The sequence below is a fragment of the Candoia aspera genome, chromosome 3, assembly GCF_035149785.1.
Source record: "Candoia aspera isolate rCanAsp1 chromosome 3, rCanAsp1.hap2, whole genome shotgun sequence".
Taxonomy (NCBI): domain Eukaryota; kingdom Metazoa; phylum Chordata; class Lepidosauria; order Squamata; family Boidae; genus Candoia; species Candoia aspera.
In genome coordinates, this window is record NC_086155.1 from 127,514,439 (window position 1) to 127,532,626 (window position 18,188).

Here is an 18,188-nt window from a genome sequence, read left to right on the forward strand (position 1 = left end):
ATGTTTGGAATATTTTTTATGTATGCACAAAATAGTGGATAGGGTTTTGCACATGTGTAAAGTACATTTTTTCAAAGTCTCATTATCCATGGTTTTGTTATCCACAGTTGTTTGGTTGAAATGGGACTACCACCCCCACCCCACCCCATATCAATGATCATCTATATGTTCAAGTCCATTAGTAACTGATTTTATTCTATGAACAGATTAATGAATAAAGTAAACCATCATTCCAATCCAACTTCTTGAGAAGTTGAAGAAGAGACCTTAAAATCTCTTCCAGCCTTTAGCGGGGACTGTGTTTTTGACAGTCTTATTAACCATTCCATTCTTCATTCAGTTTTCTTTTATGCAAACAATTAAACTGGTTATTTCTATTTTTTTTAAAAAAAAGATGAATTAAAGTCATGGCAATCTTTCAAGTTATCTGATCACAGACTTCTGATCTGTGAGCATTAAAATGAAAACTATGTGCAGTTTAGTTTTTTAGCAATTACTTTATCTTTTGTGGTCGTTATATCAGTAAGATAATATTTAGTATTAGAATAAAATAGTGAGTATATTCAAACCAAAGTATTCCTATGAGAACCCACTGCTTTGTATTATATATCTAATTGCTTTTGCATTCTTTCCTCACCAGTAAGAAGGTGATAAAGAAGAAAGGAATGAAATGCTCTAAAATATGAATTATATACTTCATTTAATTGGCTTGATTCTATAATGTAACATTTGTCTGAGATAATTATTTGGCTTCTGTTGTTTAAACAAGTAAGTAAAACCATTTCACACTGAAGAAGTATGGAAGAAAAGACCTGTTTAATATAACTACCTCTTGTAAATACCAAAGGAAAAGCATTCATCCTCCTGGTCTGTGGTTTGTACCATACCTTAATTGTAACCCTACCACAAGAAGATACAGGTAGTGTTTGAGTTACAACCATTCATTCAATGATGGTTCAAAGTTACATTGGTGCTGGTAGTTATGCCCAATACCCACCATTGCAGCACCCTCATGGTCACAGGATCAACATTTTGGAGTTCGGCATCCCACCTGCACTTATGACTGCAGGAGCTCTTCAACTGCCCCCACCTGCCTATCTCCCTCCCATCTCTGCCCTTTTGGCCCCCTGCGCTCCACTGGCTGTGCTGGCCTGCTGTCCCTGCTGGCCTTGCCATCCTCCACTTACCTTCACTCTCTTCTTCCTGCCATTGCTGATAAGGCATGCCTGGCCTGGCCCTTTGCAAGGCAGCTGATGGCCACACCAAGCCCTCTTCCCAAGGCCACACCCTCCAAATTGTTCATGGCCTTCTCAGGAGGTTTTGGAAGCCTCAGAAGCAGAGCCAGTGAACACAGGGTGGCAAGGCTGGCAGGGGTGGCAGGGCAAACAAGCTCAGGGTGGCAAGGCTGGCAGAGGCAGCAGAGTGCAAGAAAGTCAATGAGAAAGCCAGCATGGAAGGTCACACATTACTGGGGTAAGTCTCCCCCACCCATGCACCTTCCCTGTACTCACAGTTGTGCACCCTGCACACCCTCCCTGACCCTCCTTCACACCCTTGCACACCCTTGCATACCCTTGTAACAGTAGCTTTGACCATTCAAAGTTATGACAGTGCTGAACAAATGCTGGTTACGACCCATCCTCAGAGTTCTGACTATCCCAGCACCCCTGCAATCATATGATCATGATCTGGGCACTTGACAACTGGTTCACACTTATGACTGGTTGCAGCAGGGCCAGTGGTCCGGGGTGGCAGGGCCAGCCAGCTCAGGGTGGCAAGGCTGGCAGAGGCAGCATAGTGCAAAGTAGTCAAAAGGGCAGATATGGGGGGTGAGGAGATAGGCAGGGGAGTTGAAGAGGAGGTAGTCCCTTACCTTATCAAGGCTCAGGGCTGGGAGGGACCAAACCAGGAGTGGTTTGGATTGGGGTGGGTCCTTGGCTAATGATTGGTGGGATTTGGTTAACAATGGCAACCAGGACTGCCAAGATTGCCCTCGATAAGCAATACAGTCATGTGACATTGCATTTTACAATCACATCACTTAAGTAGTAACTTACTAAATTTAGCCTTCCTGACTTAGTGATCCATTTATTTTTCTATGTTATTTGAAGCAAACTGCCTGATAGGTTAGGGAACCAAAGACTTACTTGTTCACATTGCTTGACAGCAAACCATGTCTCTGTAACAAATATTTGCTGCAGTTCTGATTTTACAACGTGTTTTTAACTCGAACCTATATTAACTTATGTGACAGACAGGCACCAGGGATGTTCATGTCTATAGCTATATGGGTCTGGAATGCAAACCGGAGACTGTTTACAAGTATATGCCAGTACAAACCTTTTTTTTTTTGTTTAAGCCATATACTTGCTGGATCTTAGTTATATATATAGCTGGTCAAAGATTGTAATAAACTTTACCTACCAGACAGACCTGAGATTTTTTTATTTATTTATTTATTTATTTATTTATTTATATATATATATATATATATATATATATATATATATATATTCATGATTGCTGAAGAGACAAGCCACTATACTGCTTGAAAAGTGGTACTTTTAATTACTCCCTTGACTTCAACAGGGAGTATTACAAGGGAAAACAGTCATTTGGAAGTATTTGGGGGTCAATATTGCTGAAGAGACAAGCCACTATACTGCTTGAAAAGTGGTACTTTTAATTACTCCCTTGACTTCAACAGGGAGTATTACAAGGGAAAACAGTCATTTGGAAGTATTTGGGGATCAATATAGCCCTAAACTAGTCCTAAACAAAATATTAAACAAAAAGGAGATTAAACTAATCCCAGATTATATGACAAAAGGAAGCAATAAATGCATATCCCCATGCTTTTACATATCAAGAACTTGGTCCTTAGAATTGAATCTCAAGGTACCATTTATTTCTTGGCATGGATGGAATTCGTCCCCATTTATAGAACTGGTGCAGCTATTACTATGGTTTATACAGTATCAGCAATCTGGATTAAATTAAAAACTGTTACCTTACTTTCCACTAAAGGACAGTACACTTTGGTAAAGCATTTGATTAGAAAATTGCTACAGGTCATGTTAACTTTTAATTTAATGATGTGATCTTTCTGTCTAGCTTGTGCCGCTTGTATTTTTTTTTCCTCTCTACAAAGGGCAACTGCTGTTTTGGCTTTTGTGACTTTTTATGTGATGGAGGCAAAAGTTCTTAAACTTTACCACTGAGCAGAACAGAAGGGCAGGTTTTTTTGACAGCAGAGGCATCACTTATAAGGAATGGCTTTATGCTGACAAATGCAGAGCTGTAAGATTCATTCACTGGAAGTGTAAACAAGCCTTATCACTCCTTGGTTGAAAAGAAACAGAAATAACTCTGAGATGTGTGTTGCAAGAACTCTTTCTCTTTTGCTCTTGGAAATGCTGGTGTGTATTAAGTTGGTAACAAAGTGATACTCAGGGCCTAGCCTGAGCAATAGTGGGAGCAGTAAAAAACACTGCAGTAGTGAGTACTACATGAAGTCAGGAGTCAGGCAAAATATAGACCTCTGCATACTCCGCGTTCTCTGGAGGAGTCAGATGTTGTACAGAATATCCTCTAAACTGATACTTAAGAGAAGCAATAGAACTATTTAGGGGAGGGAGGAAATATCAGAAATAAAGACCATTTGACTCTATCAGAAGAAAAAAAGTTTAATGTCAGGTTAGAAGGTTTTTAAAACCAATTTAATTAATCTAACTGTATGACCTGATCCACTCATCACATTAGGGCCATTGATTTTAGTATTATTTACTATTATTTAATTACATTTATTATAGCCACCCACTCCCATAGACTTTATGCAAATGAAGTTTAACATGCCTGCATACATAAACCTCAGCCCTGTAATCTAGTTACTCCTTTTTATAGGCAAGGAATTCTATCAGAGGAGGCTACATTTATATAGATACAGTCTCTTAGTTTATACCCTGACAGAAAAGTCAACAAACATATATGCTGTTCATTCCTTTAACAACTCTGGAGAGCTTACCTAAAGGGTACAAAAATAATCATATTCATAAAACACAGCTGAATAAAACATTTATTTCAAAACAATAAAACCAATAAATAAAACAATCATAAAATAGTAAAAACAGTAAAGCAATAAAACAATAAAACAAAAACCCTGCACCTTAATCGTCCACTTGAGATGCCCCACAGCAGGCTCAGCTGCCCTCCTTCCATACTATCTACCTATAGAATCCTATCCCAGCACCTCACTAAAAAGCCAGGTCTTAACAGTCTTCCAAAAGGCTAGAAGGGTGGGTGCCTGTCGAATTGCCACTGGGAGGGTGTTCCACAAGGTAGGGACAGCCACAGAAAAGGCCTACTTCCGAGGTCCCACTAGATGGCAAGATTTCAGGGAGGGGACCTGGAGTGTGCCCACCCTATCTGATCTAGTGGGGTAGGCAGATATTCTTAGGGAGAGGCCATCTCGCAAATAACCAGATCCCATGCTATGAAAAAATTAGGCCCAGAAACATCATTAGAACATTAAAAAGCTTCCTCCTGAGCTGCAACATTAGCAGCCTGCTTCAGTTCTAAAAGCAGTTTGTCTCATATCCGGGGCCTCACCAGAGAAGAAGCAAAATGCATCACTAATGGTAAAAGTATCCAGGGTACAAAGTATACTGTGCATGGTTAGCTTGTTGATGACATGAGTGATGGCATTTGTTTTTGCAAGGACCAAGCCATTAAGGTTATTATGGTGACAAATCACTCTAGCAGAGTCAGAAGGTCAAACTTAAGTATCCTTAGTTTTGGGGTGTGAAAAGGCATGACCAAATAAGGAAATTGCCTGGAGGGCAGCTTGCCTGGGCTTGTTAGTTTCTGTTTCCTTTCTACACACAACCTCCTCCCAGTCCTCTCTGAGTGCATGTGAATGCACAGCTTGAAAATATGTTTTTGTGCTTTCTGTAAATAAATTTATTTTTATAGAAATGCCTGGTGTGTGATTTTTCTGATCTCTCAGGCCAAATGCTTTCCAGCACACTCTGACAATGAGCGTGGGATGGGCTGTGCTATAGAGTACAGTGGGAATCAGAATTCCATCTTTTTTATACCCTTGATGCTTAAAGTATTTTTTATTATCCCCAAAAGGTTCTCAGAGTAAATTAAATATTAGAAACAAGGCAGTCAGCTAGTTCAGTCCTACAATCAGAAAGATATGATAGCATAAGGAAAAGGGTAGATAGAGGAAAGACCATCAAAGCTAGCTTAGGCACTAGTTCTTGAAGTTATAATTCTGACTAGTTGTTATGAAAAACTTCAATAGCATAATGGAAAGCTGCTGGCTACATGAAAGATGGAGAGAACCCAAAATAGCATGTTTCTCAGTAGAGACCACGGGTAATGGTTGCTAATAGTGAAGAGTTGGGGAAAAGATAAAGCAATGCCTCTCAGCAGGAAGTTGTACTTCACAGACACACATAATATCTATATGGGGTAAATGGGGTAGGGGTGGGGGAGTCCTAACAATTTTTTTTCACAATCTAATTTGTACACCATGATTTTATTTTTTTTTAACAACATCCCAATTTACCCAAATTTCTTTTTCTAATGTTCTGAGAAATTATAACTTGTCTTTGTACACTTTGAATGATGACAAATAATACAATGATACATAATATTCTTATTATCTGATAGGATAAATTCTGACAGATAATATGTGGTATGGAAAGGCAAAAACTATAGTACCTAATTTCTGTTAACAACTTTAATAACAAGGTCTCCATGTTGCACAATAAATCAACCCACTTGGTATCTCGTCCCATATAGCATTTTTTTTTTTTTCATTCTGAGTTTTAATTATAGAAAACTTACTCTTTGGAAATCTTGGTGGGTTGTCATTGACATCAGTCAGAGTGATATTCACTGTGGTGGTTCCAGCCAGTCCCCCAAGTTGACCTCCCATGTCCTTTGCTTGAATGAGAACTTGATATTGTTCTTTAACTTCTCTGTCCATGTTTGGCAAGGCTGTTCTTATAACACCTTTAGGAAGGAAAAATGCTGTTTTTGTGAACTATTTATTTATGAAACAGAACTCAGAATAGTTTAAAATGTGTCCCATAGCACACATATCATTTGGTATTCAATACTGTCCACAGACAAGGAATTCTATACTATGCTACTATAAGGCAAATAAAATGATGCTCCGGAATTTCTGTATCACATCATTAGCATCTGCCAGTTTAAAAGCAGTGTCCTGTGAGCTGTATTATATTTGGAGAAAGCCAGAGACATCACTATATCATCTTCTTTTGGGGCTGATAGGTGAGCATGGCAGATACTGTATTTCAAAAATGGCGACCAAGGGCAGCCCTGCATTAGGTAGAATGAAGCAGAAAACTGGGGCAGGGAATAAATTGTGGCCAAGTCTCCATCTGCTGTTTTCCCAATCAGCCACCTAGAACAGCCACTTTGTTATGTTTCAGGTATTCCAGAGTAGCTTGCCATATGAGTCCATCCATCCCAGTAGGCTTCTTGATGTGATTCAAGGTGCTGGTTATCCAAGCCCTGCATGGCATAGAGCCAGTCTATTTGTGGGACTGCCTCTTCCCCATTGTTTCTGCCCACCCCACCAGATCTAGTAGAGAAAGCATGCTCTGGGTCTCTTTCACCAAACAGTATCATCTTGTTGGACCCTGGAGCCATGCCTTCCCAGTGACAGTACCTGCCACTGCCTATGGAAGAGAATCACAGCCCCCCCCCAAAAAAAAATATCTGGATAATTCTGATCCTGTTACCCCTTCAAAAGGCTTTGAAAACCTGATTGTTTCCCCAGGCATTTGGGCCAGGAGGCTAGGCATGCTCTGCTGTTGTCAATGTGTTTTCTTTTTGTGATTGGAGTTAGCTATTTTAACCTTGGGCACCCTGTGGGTTTTTTTTTTTTTTTTTTTTTTGTGGTTTTTGTTTTATTCTCTGTACACCACCCAGAGTCACTTTTGTGAGATGAGTAGCTATATCAATTATTTAAATAAAATAAGTAAATTCAATAAATGGTCTTTTTAGGGAGTCCTGAGCATTATGAGGTGGTTCTGGTATTGGCTACTAGGGAAGCATCCGCAAGAGGAAACAGGATGGAAGTAATGAGTTTTCCTTTAACCTCAGGCAGTAGGTCCTGTTAAGATGCCCCAATGGGGACTTCTCTGACTATTGAATTTAGAACCAGGCTGAACTGAGATAAACCTTGAAGCTGAAAGTATAATGGGCATTTGCTGACATACTGTAGAGAGGAACCGGATTTATCTGGTGAAGGATGCTTCCTGAGAAAGAAGAACATAAATTATTTTTATGTACATAATGAACAAGTAGTCCAAGTCTTCCTAATGACTCAGTGCAAGAGCAACTGGCTGTCATTCCAAGACTTACCTAGTAAAACAACAAATTTTCCTGTGTTGAGGTCCAAAAGGTTTTTATGATACTGATTCTATCTTCCATTTAGAAAAAAATAGTGAAAATAATTGTCATGTCTACAAGAGCTCATAAGTAATATTTCCTTTCTTCTCTTGATTTTTGCTCAAATTGTCAGTAAAATGGAAACAATCCTCTGAAAAGCAAGTATTTGTGTGTTGTGACATAAACTCTTAACAAAAACAAATAACTATATGTACTTAACTTTCAAGAAGAGAAATCTTAAAGATTCATTAGCTACCTTTGTACTGCCAAACTACAGAGAGACACTCTATCATGTCTCCATTCACAAAAAATTTAGACCACAATAAAATCTTATATACCCAACACTAATTTTCAAGGCTAATCTTTTTCTTCCTATCACCCAAGTGTAAATTGATAATTACAACAATAAATAAACTCAAGGCTTCCAAAGGAAATAGAATTGAGCTGAGAGAGAACAAAGATGATTTTCTTAATTGTCTTTTGCCAAAGCTTATCCACTCACACAGACACTGAATTTGCCTCAAGAGGAGTGAAAATCTTTACATTAATATGGTTCTCTTTTTCTCTTTCTTTTTTTAGGTCTGTTCCTCATCATTTAGATGGCTTGGGTGTTTGTAATTATAATTATGTCCTTAAGTGTTCAGTGCTATTTGGTTATAATTGTACATTTTAAGTAATACATTTTAAACTGTGAAATGGTATATTTCATCCATTTTGTTGCTGACTGTTGATGTTTGCCAGCTTTATTAGTAAGAAGGAAATAGCTCTCCAATCCCAAGCATTAAGAAAAAAAAAATCTCTTTATTGGTGTATTCTAGGATGAAGGTGAGGATGGGCTATTGTGGAGGGCGTAAGTGTAGGAAAACAGAAGAACAAAGTTCCAGCAGCCAATATCCACATATAAGAATGCTTGGATAAAGACTTGGTCAAGCCAGTCCTATCATTAGGATGCTGTTTTATGTAGTAAAACAGAACAAGTGTCAAACCCCACCTACTGCCTTCCCAACCTTCTACCCATGTGTCTAAAGAGGTCACTTTATATTTGTCACTCCAAGATTTCCTAAGTATAAGTTCTGTGGAGCCATTGGCTGATTGGTAAGTGGGCATGAAGCCAGTGCTGTGACAAAGAGTGTGCTTATGTCAGAACAGGAAAGACAACAATTAGGGTAGAGGAAGGCAAATTATAAATAAAGCTATTGAGCTCCAAATAAGAATTATTTCAACAGGGTTGTAATGCTTTTTGTAAGGAATGAAACTGGTGAGGTAGGAATTAGCAGTTCCAGGCTGCAGAAAATTGTTATGTCAGCCACAGTTTAGGTACCTTTCAAGGCCACAAGAAAATGGCCAAGTACCCATTAGGTCAGAAAGGTAGGATGAAAAAGCCTACAGTTTAAACTCTGGAGCACAGACAACTATAGAGTGAGTTTTGTGTACTATGGAAGCATATATATGACTTTATTCCTATCTGCAATAAAAAGACAAATCTAGTCAAGTTATACATGAGAGCCTACTGACAAGTAGGTCAAGTCCCAAATAACAAATGTCTAGAGAGCTGAGATTTATCCTAATGTGAAGCCTGTGCTTTCAGTCATCCTATGACCAATGACCTTAATGTCTTTGCAATGTTAAGTATTTAAAATTAACATTCACCTGCTCCTGCTCTGGAAGTTCCTTTGACTATAATAAATAAAGAAGATAAAGAAGATATTAGATACTCTTGGGGATATCTCTGTTATTGTCATTCACCTGATCCAGAAATGCTGTAAAATACATCGGCAGTCTGGATTTTAAAACCTCTTTATTGCCAGTGAGATCTAATTAAGGGAAAACATTAAAAGGAGGTGATTTTTATCTCCTGGAGTATGTTGAAGGGAGAGGTATCCCATCTGAATTTTTTTTAAAAAAATAAAGCTACTGATCCAAATTTGTGATACATTCTTTTGTTAAAATAGAGCAGATTTGACAAGGAACATGACCTCTGGAGAGCTTGTGCTGTGTTACACTGCTTCCACCTCCACTCATTGATTAGCCAGGAAGCAAGGGGTTTTTAATACTCCATTTGACATTCAAGTAGGGACTCATTGGGAAAACAAATTCCATTTTCAGAAAGGAGGCAGACCAGCAGTTCTGTCTGCCTTGCATTCAAGGCACACAATTGGCAGCATTTAGTGTGGAACATTTTGGTTAAGTCATTGAATTATTAAATACAGAAGCAGGAATGACATTTCAGAATATAGGACAAGATATGCAATTAACTGTCCTCCAATCCCATGAGCATTTCTGGCTGTTTATGCATCTACCCACACATCCAGTGACCTCCAAACAACAAGGCTGACATTAACATCCATTTCCCATCCTCCAATCCAGCCACCTGCCAAAAGCAGGCTGCCAGGGTGGGGGGAAACAGGATAGATTTCCACTGAACACCAATGTTCATTAAAATACCAGATTAAAATACAATTAGAAGAGCTTATCAGCATAGTACATGCTCAAAAGTTCCTGTCACATAATTCACATATTTTACAGTATATATGGTTAACACAAGATTCCTGTAAATTCATGGAAGAAAAATATATAGCCAAGCAATGATTTTTCATAGGGAGGTTGCATTCTTGGAATAATTATCAGTCAGGAAGCAAAGGATTTTTAATACTCCATCTATCAATCAAGTAGAGAGTCATTGGGAGAAAAAAAAATCCAGGCTACTCTAAGGGAATTGCAACTTGCATGGTAGAATCAGAAAGTTGCATCTGTTGGACAGATTCTCCCTTACAGGAAAAAAAATCTTCATGTAAAAGGAAACTAATAGGTCTAAGAGAGGAATGCCATGATAATTTTTTATGTCAAGAGATTTGCAGCTATACATACACACACACACACACACACACACACACCCCTAAATATATGGTTTCTATATTTCAACCTCTACCATATGATTTTGATGGTGTTGTGGTATTTAATACCATTCATGGGATTCCTAGCTCTATATGTGTGGCCTAATATACATTTGACACTAGCTTAATACTTACTACTACTGCACTGACATCTATGAAAAAAACCTGTCATGAATAAAATGATTTCCTTCTATATTCTTGTGCTATATTATAAATGAGAACTGTGAAGCTGTGGATCTCCAGTTAGTGATGAACTAGAAATCCTAGCAGTGGCCATAATTGTCATGAGTAAGGATGGCGAGCAGGGGGCTCCCACCCAGACTGTCAAGCGCATGCATAGCACTGAGGAACTGTTCAGCCATTCAAAGAGACACAGATCGGGACCGCCTTAACCTTTGGGGTTTATATGGCTGGGTTTTCCCACGCTTCCTCAGTTTGTTAGGATTCTTGTTAAGTACTACTAATAAATATTAGAGACCAAGTCATTGTCTCAGTGTGTTTCCTGGTAATCAGGACAATAATGAAGGATAAAGCATGTTCCTGTTTCAGAAGATCTGGAGATCCATAGCTTCCTTGCAGCAGCCCAAATTAATGTATTAAATCAGTTGCTTAAACTTTGGTTAGAAATGGAACAGCATGTATGTAGCTCAGCTGGATAAGTAATTTGGCTAATTTGGCAAGCTCACAGCAATTGAAACTGTTCCAGTGAGGTCCCAAATGCTATTCCCATTCCATATATTGGAACACTCAGTAGAACAAAAGTAATTATATAACTCTATCACTGGGATGCCACATTTATTCAATAGGACCTGTATAATTTTTTAACATCTCCTGTTCAATTCTATTGTTCACAGTTGTATCTGAAATAGCAGTACAAACATATTATCAAGGAAAAGCAGTTGCCATTTTTCACTGTGCATTAATGGCACTTCGTTTCTTCCTCTGTGATTAAATAAAGAGTGCTGAGATAGGTGCCAAATCAGTCTGATATATCGAAGAGAGCAGAAAAAACAGTCCAAAGGACAGAATGTCAATTACCTGTTTTGGGATCAATGGAGAAATATGGCTGTCCCTGAAGAATACTGTAAACCACTCTAGCACTGTTTCCATATGTTGGGTCATCAGCATCTGTTGCTTTGACCTGCAGCACATATGCCCCTGATGAAGGAACAAAACAAATTGGTAAATTAAAAAACAAACAAACATTGAAGTTAGTAAACAACATATTAAGGATCGCACACCTTTTGGATATATCTTTTGTGATGCGACATGTCATATTTATTATAATTATGTTTTAAAATTCTGTTTTATACCATAAAATTCAAGGTAGCAAAGATATGTACAAATAGGGTTTGGTCTAATCTACTGTGTTTCCTTCTTTCTTTCCTAAGCAGTAGAACACCTGGTCCCTCAGGGATGCTAACCCTCACTGTGTCTTGATCAACTGCTGCTCTGAATAGACAGGCAACTCTATGGGGGAAAGAGTCTTTCTTAAGCCTAAACCAATCTAAAGTCACTTGAATTCTTTATCAGTTTCCCTTGATTAGGGTACATATGTAGAACTTCTAAAATTTCCTTTCAGCAGGTAAGCTATATGTTTATGTTCCTTTGTCCATGAATGTGTACACTTGTGCAGCAAATCTATCTATCTATCTATCTATCTATCTATCTATCTATCTATCTATCTATCTATCTATCTATCTATCTATCTATATTTCTGCTTGCATAACAGCTAGAAGAGGGAGAGGGTTTGGGAGAATGAATGAGCTCTCCCCACCTCACCATCACATGTTGCTTTCCTAGACTGCATTCTTGAATGTTGCACATTAAGTAAGATAGTCTAGAGGAATTCCTACTAGATTTGCTTGAGTGAAAGTAGATGGCATCATTTGATCAGAATTCTGACAGGGAAAAACATTAAAAAAAATATCACTTGAGAAGCATGATTACTAAGGGGGGATTTGAACTTACTTCAAATCTATTAACAGATGAGATGACTTACACTACTCTTAATTATCATTCAGGGCAGTGGTATGGTGGCCAGCATATTGGACTTAAATGGGAAGATCCAAGTTCAAAATCCTATTCCGCTGTGAATGGGATTTTGGATTGCTTGAATGAAATCACTAATTCTCAGCCTACTTCAAAGGATTGTGGTGAGGATGGAAGGAGAGGACCATAATATGTACATTGGTCATATGAAACAAAGATGAAATAAAATATACCCAAAAAGAAAAGCCCATGCTCTGTAACAAAATGCCCTGTATGTTTCTCACAATCACTAGCTATACAGGGCAATTCTATAAAAATTTTCCCCTTCAACACTTAGGCTCTTTTATTTGTATGGATACAATACCTGAAGTAATACTATTACCAAATGTATCAACCTGTCATTTTTTAAATATATACTGTGTGTGTGTGTGTGTGTGTGTGTATGTGTGTGTATGTATGTATATATGTAGAGGGAGAGGGAGAGGGAGAGGGAGAGAGAGAGAGAGAATGTTTTTTCCAAGTCAAAACTAAATAAAATACATAAATAGTCCTATCTTTTCTTTTCCTTGGGGATGGAAAACTCTGCAAAGGATATTTAGAATTCTCCATATTGCTGTTTATATCAGGAAGATCTCAGAGGTTCAGGATATGCTTTTTCTAACCAGGCACTAGGAGATTTAGTAAAGCTTTACAACCGTGAAAATTTATGGAACAGCAATAAAAAGAGTGATGCTGATACTGCCTTCCTTTCCTGGCAGCCGGAAAACACACACACACCATGTTGTGAAGATACACTCCTGAATGAGTAACGCATGCAAGAAAGATCTGATCTAGAGATAACCTTTTTTTACTTTTTTCTTTTTCCTAACTTGCAGTGTTTATGCTGGGGTTGCCCTGGATAATAATAGGAGCTTGCTGACTTTATCAATATTGCAGATGCTAGAAACAAAGAACAATTCTCATCCCCTACTATGCATTCCTCAAAATGCCATAAATGTGTGTTTCCTTTTCTTCCTCCTCCTCTTTTTATTCTAGATGTCAGAAGTAACAGTCTCCACATAAACAGTCCAGCTATTTCTGGTTATAATTTATGAAGAGCTGGAGCTGTTATATATACATAACTCACAGAGGTTAAAGAAGGAATACCAGAAGAAAGAACAAAACCTTGGTTTCCAACTAGTCCTGAAATGAATACATAGAAGTGCAAAACATCCAACACCATTTTGAGGACCACTATTGAACATCAGGATATTTCGAAGCAAAATACTGATTCTGCAGCTTGTGTACAAATATGTAGTGTTTTAGACCTAATGGACAATTCTTAACGTTGTTACTTTTTAACATGAAATCTAGTAAAAATTAAATATTGACGACTACTTTATATTATCTCTCAAATGCTGTATTTTTTTTTCTTCAAAAATAAAACACACTGCTATCTTCAGATGCTAATTAGTTGATGCCAACTATGGTCAAACATAATGCACCATTACTTTCCAAACTATTTCAAAGTATTTTCTGAGAGCAACTGAAAGATACATTGAATCTGACTACTGTTTTCTTCTGCACATAAAACTTATTTTAGAAAATACCCAAATTGTCATAGATCATTTAGCAAAGACCTGAAAACATTATTGCTCAGTAGAATAACATATTTTGCAGATAAGGAATCCCAGATTCAATTATTGGCATCCCTTTCTGGAATCTTTTTCAGGCTGAGGGCTGTATTTGACTTTTGAATAGCATGCCAGAGACTGTATAATCAAATGATGATGATGATGATGATGATGGACAAAGAAAGACCAAAAAGTAGGTGGGATAGGACCAAAATGGTCCTTCATCATACGCACTGCATCATATTAAGGCAATGAGTATGATTAATTCCCATATATTTAATAATCTTCCCTCTTGCCACATTAAAAATTACCAATGTTAAATTCTAAAAGGCATTTCAAGGCATTTGGAAATTGCCTGAGCCTCACTCGGTGCTTCTCTGGTGTGGATAATACTGAGCAAGAGTGTCTGAATAAGGCTTTTTATTCCTCTGCTTCCTAATTATTAAATATATAAATTAGCGAAGGAATGTTTCTAAGAGGAAATATTTAATTTCTACCCAACATCCTATAAATGGCTACAGGGGACCACTTTCACTTTTCACAATAGTAAGCATGCATGGACTTGCAAACTTAATGTAGATCACTGTTTGACAAATACTGCAGGACAAGATTTTAAGACAAGTTTCACTAGGCTGTGACAGAAGACTTTGGATTATACTTGGAACACATTTATACTATAAAAACAATAGTGTTTTTTTACTCAGTTTAAAATTTGAGGCTATTATAATTCAGATATTTATGAAAGTATTCTGTGTGCTGTAGTTCTAAGTACTAACAACATTGATACACATAAGATTAAGAATGATTTGGTCCTGTGAAATACAGTCTCTTCATTTGAATCTGCAGCATGGTGATCACTTAAAATTGGGCTGAGAGAGAGTGACTGGCCCAAGGTCACCCAGCTGGCTTTCATGCCTGTTATTAACCTTACCAACATTCCCTTAGCATCCCTCACACTGCCATAAAGTGCCCAAAGAAGAACATCTGTATTTGCTGTGAAATGTTCCTTTAAGAACAATTTGGTGGCAGCTCTACACAAACTAATCCCCTTAAGATGTTATTGCTACATATTGCCTCTCCATATGATGAGGAAAAACAGAGACAAGGACTCTGTTGTATCTCTGTCTTCCCCCCTATCATTGTTTTGTAGTCTTTAACATGTAGAGGAGTGATTACAATAAAGGTCATCCTTATCCTACTTCCCCTGTGATTTAGAATTCTGTTTTTTTTTCAGGGTTCTAAATCACACGGAGAGCCTCCAAAATTGATGGGGTCATGGTGGACACCCTACCTCCTCCCACTGTACTGACCCTGAATGAAGCTGCCTGTTCAACTCCACACCTCCTTCTCCTCCTGTACTGAGACTCAACAATGGAATTGGGCTATTGTCAAGCAGAAATTCTAGGCCACAAACTTATTTTCACATCTTGCGGTATTTGGAGGGTGCATGCTACCCAATTCACAACTAAAAAATGAAAAGCAAACACTGAATCTATGCCCTAGATAGTGTGATGGGTAAATCAAGACTGAAATGCCTTTTTAACAGTCATCTCATGACTTCCTGCCAGATATAGTACTCTATAATAGCTCCATTGCATCACAAATCATTAAGATTTCTTTTTTCTTCTTTCCCTAGATACTATTATTTGGGGGTTGGAAGGAATACAATGGGAGATGTGTTTGTTTGTGTGTGAAAGAGAGAGAGGGGAGAGAGGGCTTCTTCTCAGATATTTAAAAACTACTGTAACTTTTTTTTTTTTTTTTTTTAATATTCTTCTGGTTTCATCAATCACACCTAGTATTTTTTTTTAAAGCAAAATAATCAAGGCTGAAACTAATTGTATATCTGCAACTATGAGTCTCTGCATAGGTGAAAATGAATTCCCTCAATATCCCTTTAATTAATAATTAATGTAAATTATTTAAGCATGTATAAATAATCCAAATTAGCTTCCTTTACTTTTATTTTTAATATAGACTTTTCCTGATTTATACTTTAAGATAACCTTATGCATTTATAGTGGGCAATGTTGAAAAAGCAGTTTGCTCAAAACTGCAGCTTAATGTTGTGTATCTAAATACGTATGCAAAGGAGCTGCAGAAATAGAGTAGTTGATTCTATCATTCCATAATAGACGAATGTCCATGTCCCAACTAGTAAACAATTAATGCACAGGAATCCAGATAACTTTTGTAAATCTAAGCTTGGTAGCTAAACAGAGTCAGGGGAAAACAAACAAAAACAAAACCTTTCTGGACATATCCATGAAATTACCAGGAGGCACGTTTGACTTAAAGGAGATTGCACTATAGCTTTAAATCTATGCAGTCAGTTTATGTAACTGAAAAGACCAAGCACTTACGGTTTTCTTTCCAACATCTTTGATATGGTTTTAAATTGTTTATTTTTTGTAAACCACCCAAAGTCCCCCTTTGGGGGGAGATAGGCAGTGGCAGAAATTTGAAATATAAATAAATATAAATAAATAGTAGTGGAGAAAATAGAAATAACCCCTTCCCACCAACCTCTTTGATGATTATCCTGCACTTACAGCTTCCAGGACCAATGGGCAAAATATAAACTCATGTCACAAACATGGTACATCTCAAGATAGCATGTTACTATTATGCTTGCAAGACAAAATCAGCCAATCCTGAACTGTTCTCCAGTATCGGGATAACAAAACAGAATGTCTTGACATGGGTCACCATGGGAAGTGAAAGCAGTAGCTACAAATTGTAACTGCAGCAAGGACTTTCCATTTCTCTTGTCCTTACTATAAGTAAATGAGGCGTATTTCCTGAATAAACTGAATTGTTTTAAGAGTCTTTTCTGTACTCCCTGACAGACACATACCGAGGAGCATCCAATCTATACTAAGCATATGCTCCAACTGCTGCATATGTTGTTCATTCATGTGCATGTCACTCAGATGTATGTAGCAGAAAAGGCTGGTCATACACATAGGAGGTCCAACAGAAGCTATTTCTCAGGAGTAGTTTCTTAAGTTTTTCATAATATTTAGAAAAGGAGCAGAGTGCAATCATCTCTCCAAATCACTACAGGCATGGATGTGTCTAATAATCTTAAAGTCCGCTTACAAAACAATTTATTTTTCTTGCGTGAAAGAGTAATCTAGTTCAATCAGAAATTAAATCCAGAATCCACTCCCCCACTTTATGATTATAAGCTTGGTACATTTGATGTTGAGGTTTTCCTACTAACGATTAAGACTGCTATTGTACCTAATCATTTTGGCCGGGTGAAGAGGTTGTATTTGATTGTCTCCTCTCACGTGCTTCATGCAAATTGCCTGGGGGGAGGAAACCTGCCCGGACTTGTTCTTACTTCCTTTTTTTTCTCTCTGCCGGCATGTAGCAAGCCAGGTAGCTCTCAATGAGAGCTAAGTCCTTTAAATATGTTTTGCTTTTGTTTTGCTTTCTGTAAATAAATTATTTTTATAGAAATGCTTGGTGTGTGACTTTTCTGATCTCTCCTGGGCTAAAGGCTTTCCCAGCATTCTTCCAACATTTGAAAAACCTATTTATACTCCAAATCCTTCATCAGTCTAAAGAAAATGTCTTGTGGGTATTCAGTCATCTAATTTAACAGGACATACATTTGTACTGTAAACTAAGGGCCTTGTAAAACACGTGGAATCAAAATCAAAAATATTGCAGGGATAACAAAAACAAGTAACACTCTATCAACAGTTCATTCAGAGAACCAAATGACTCAAAATAAGCTCTCTCTTACAAGGATATGTTTGTAGCAAGAGCAATCCTATGAATGTCTACTTGGAAGGAAATCTAATTTATTCAGCTATGCTTGTTTAGGATACAGCCTAAATCTTCAACAGTAACTTACTACATAGTAAGGGGAATTTACCACAATTGAGTGACAGATACAAAATATCCAGAAAAAGAATTATGTTTGTAAAGTAGAATCACATTTGACATTCTTCTTTTCTCCGCAATTAAGGGAAACACAATGCATTGGGATTAATTCTTACTGAAGAGATTTTTGACTTTGGATTAAGATTTCCTTACATATTATTTGGGACATTTATACTTAGATCCTTTCTGTAACTTTCTTGGCACTGTTTTGATAGCAGCTGCTTATTTCTGTTGAACTTTTGCTCAGCTGCTATCTGGACATCCTGATTTATCACTCTTCTATGACAAAACAGAAGCTTTATGCAAATTCAGCTCAGTTATGTATTTAAGACACAGAATGCTAATCAGTTTATATTTGGGA

The 18,188-nt window shown here is 37.5% G+C and overlaps 1 protein-coding gene across 1 annotated transcript in view; it reads right to left on the bottom strand.

The window, feature by feature from the left end:
* Positions 1 to 18,188, bottom strand: part of CDH12 (cadherin 12) — a 189,553-nt gene that overhangs the window by 68,491 nt on the left and 102,874 nt on the right. Inside the window, exons 3-4 of the mRNA XM_063298766.1 lie at positions 11,364 to 11,483; positions 5,857 to 6,024 (exon numbers count right to left, since the gene is read on the bottom strand). Of these exons, the coding sequence (XP_063154836.1) occupies positions 5,857 to 6,024; positions 11,364 to 11,483 (288 nt within the window). The remainder of the gene's footprint in view (positions 1 to 5,856; positions 6,025 to 11,363; positions 11,484 to 18,188) is intronic.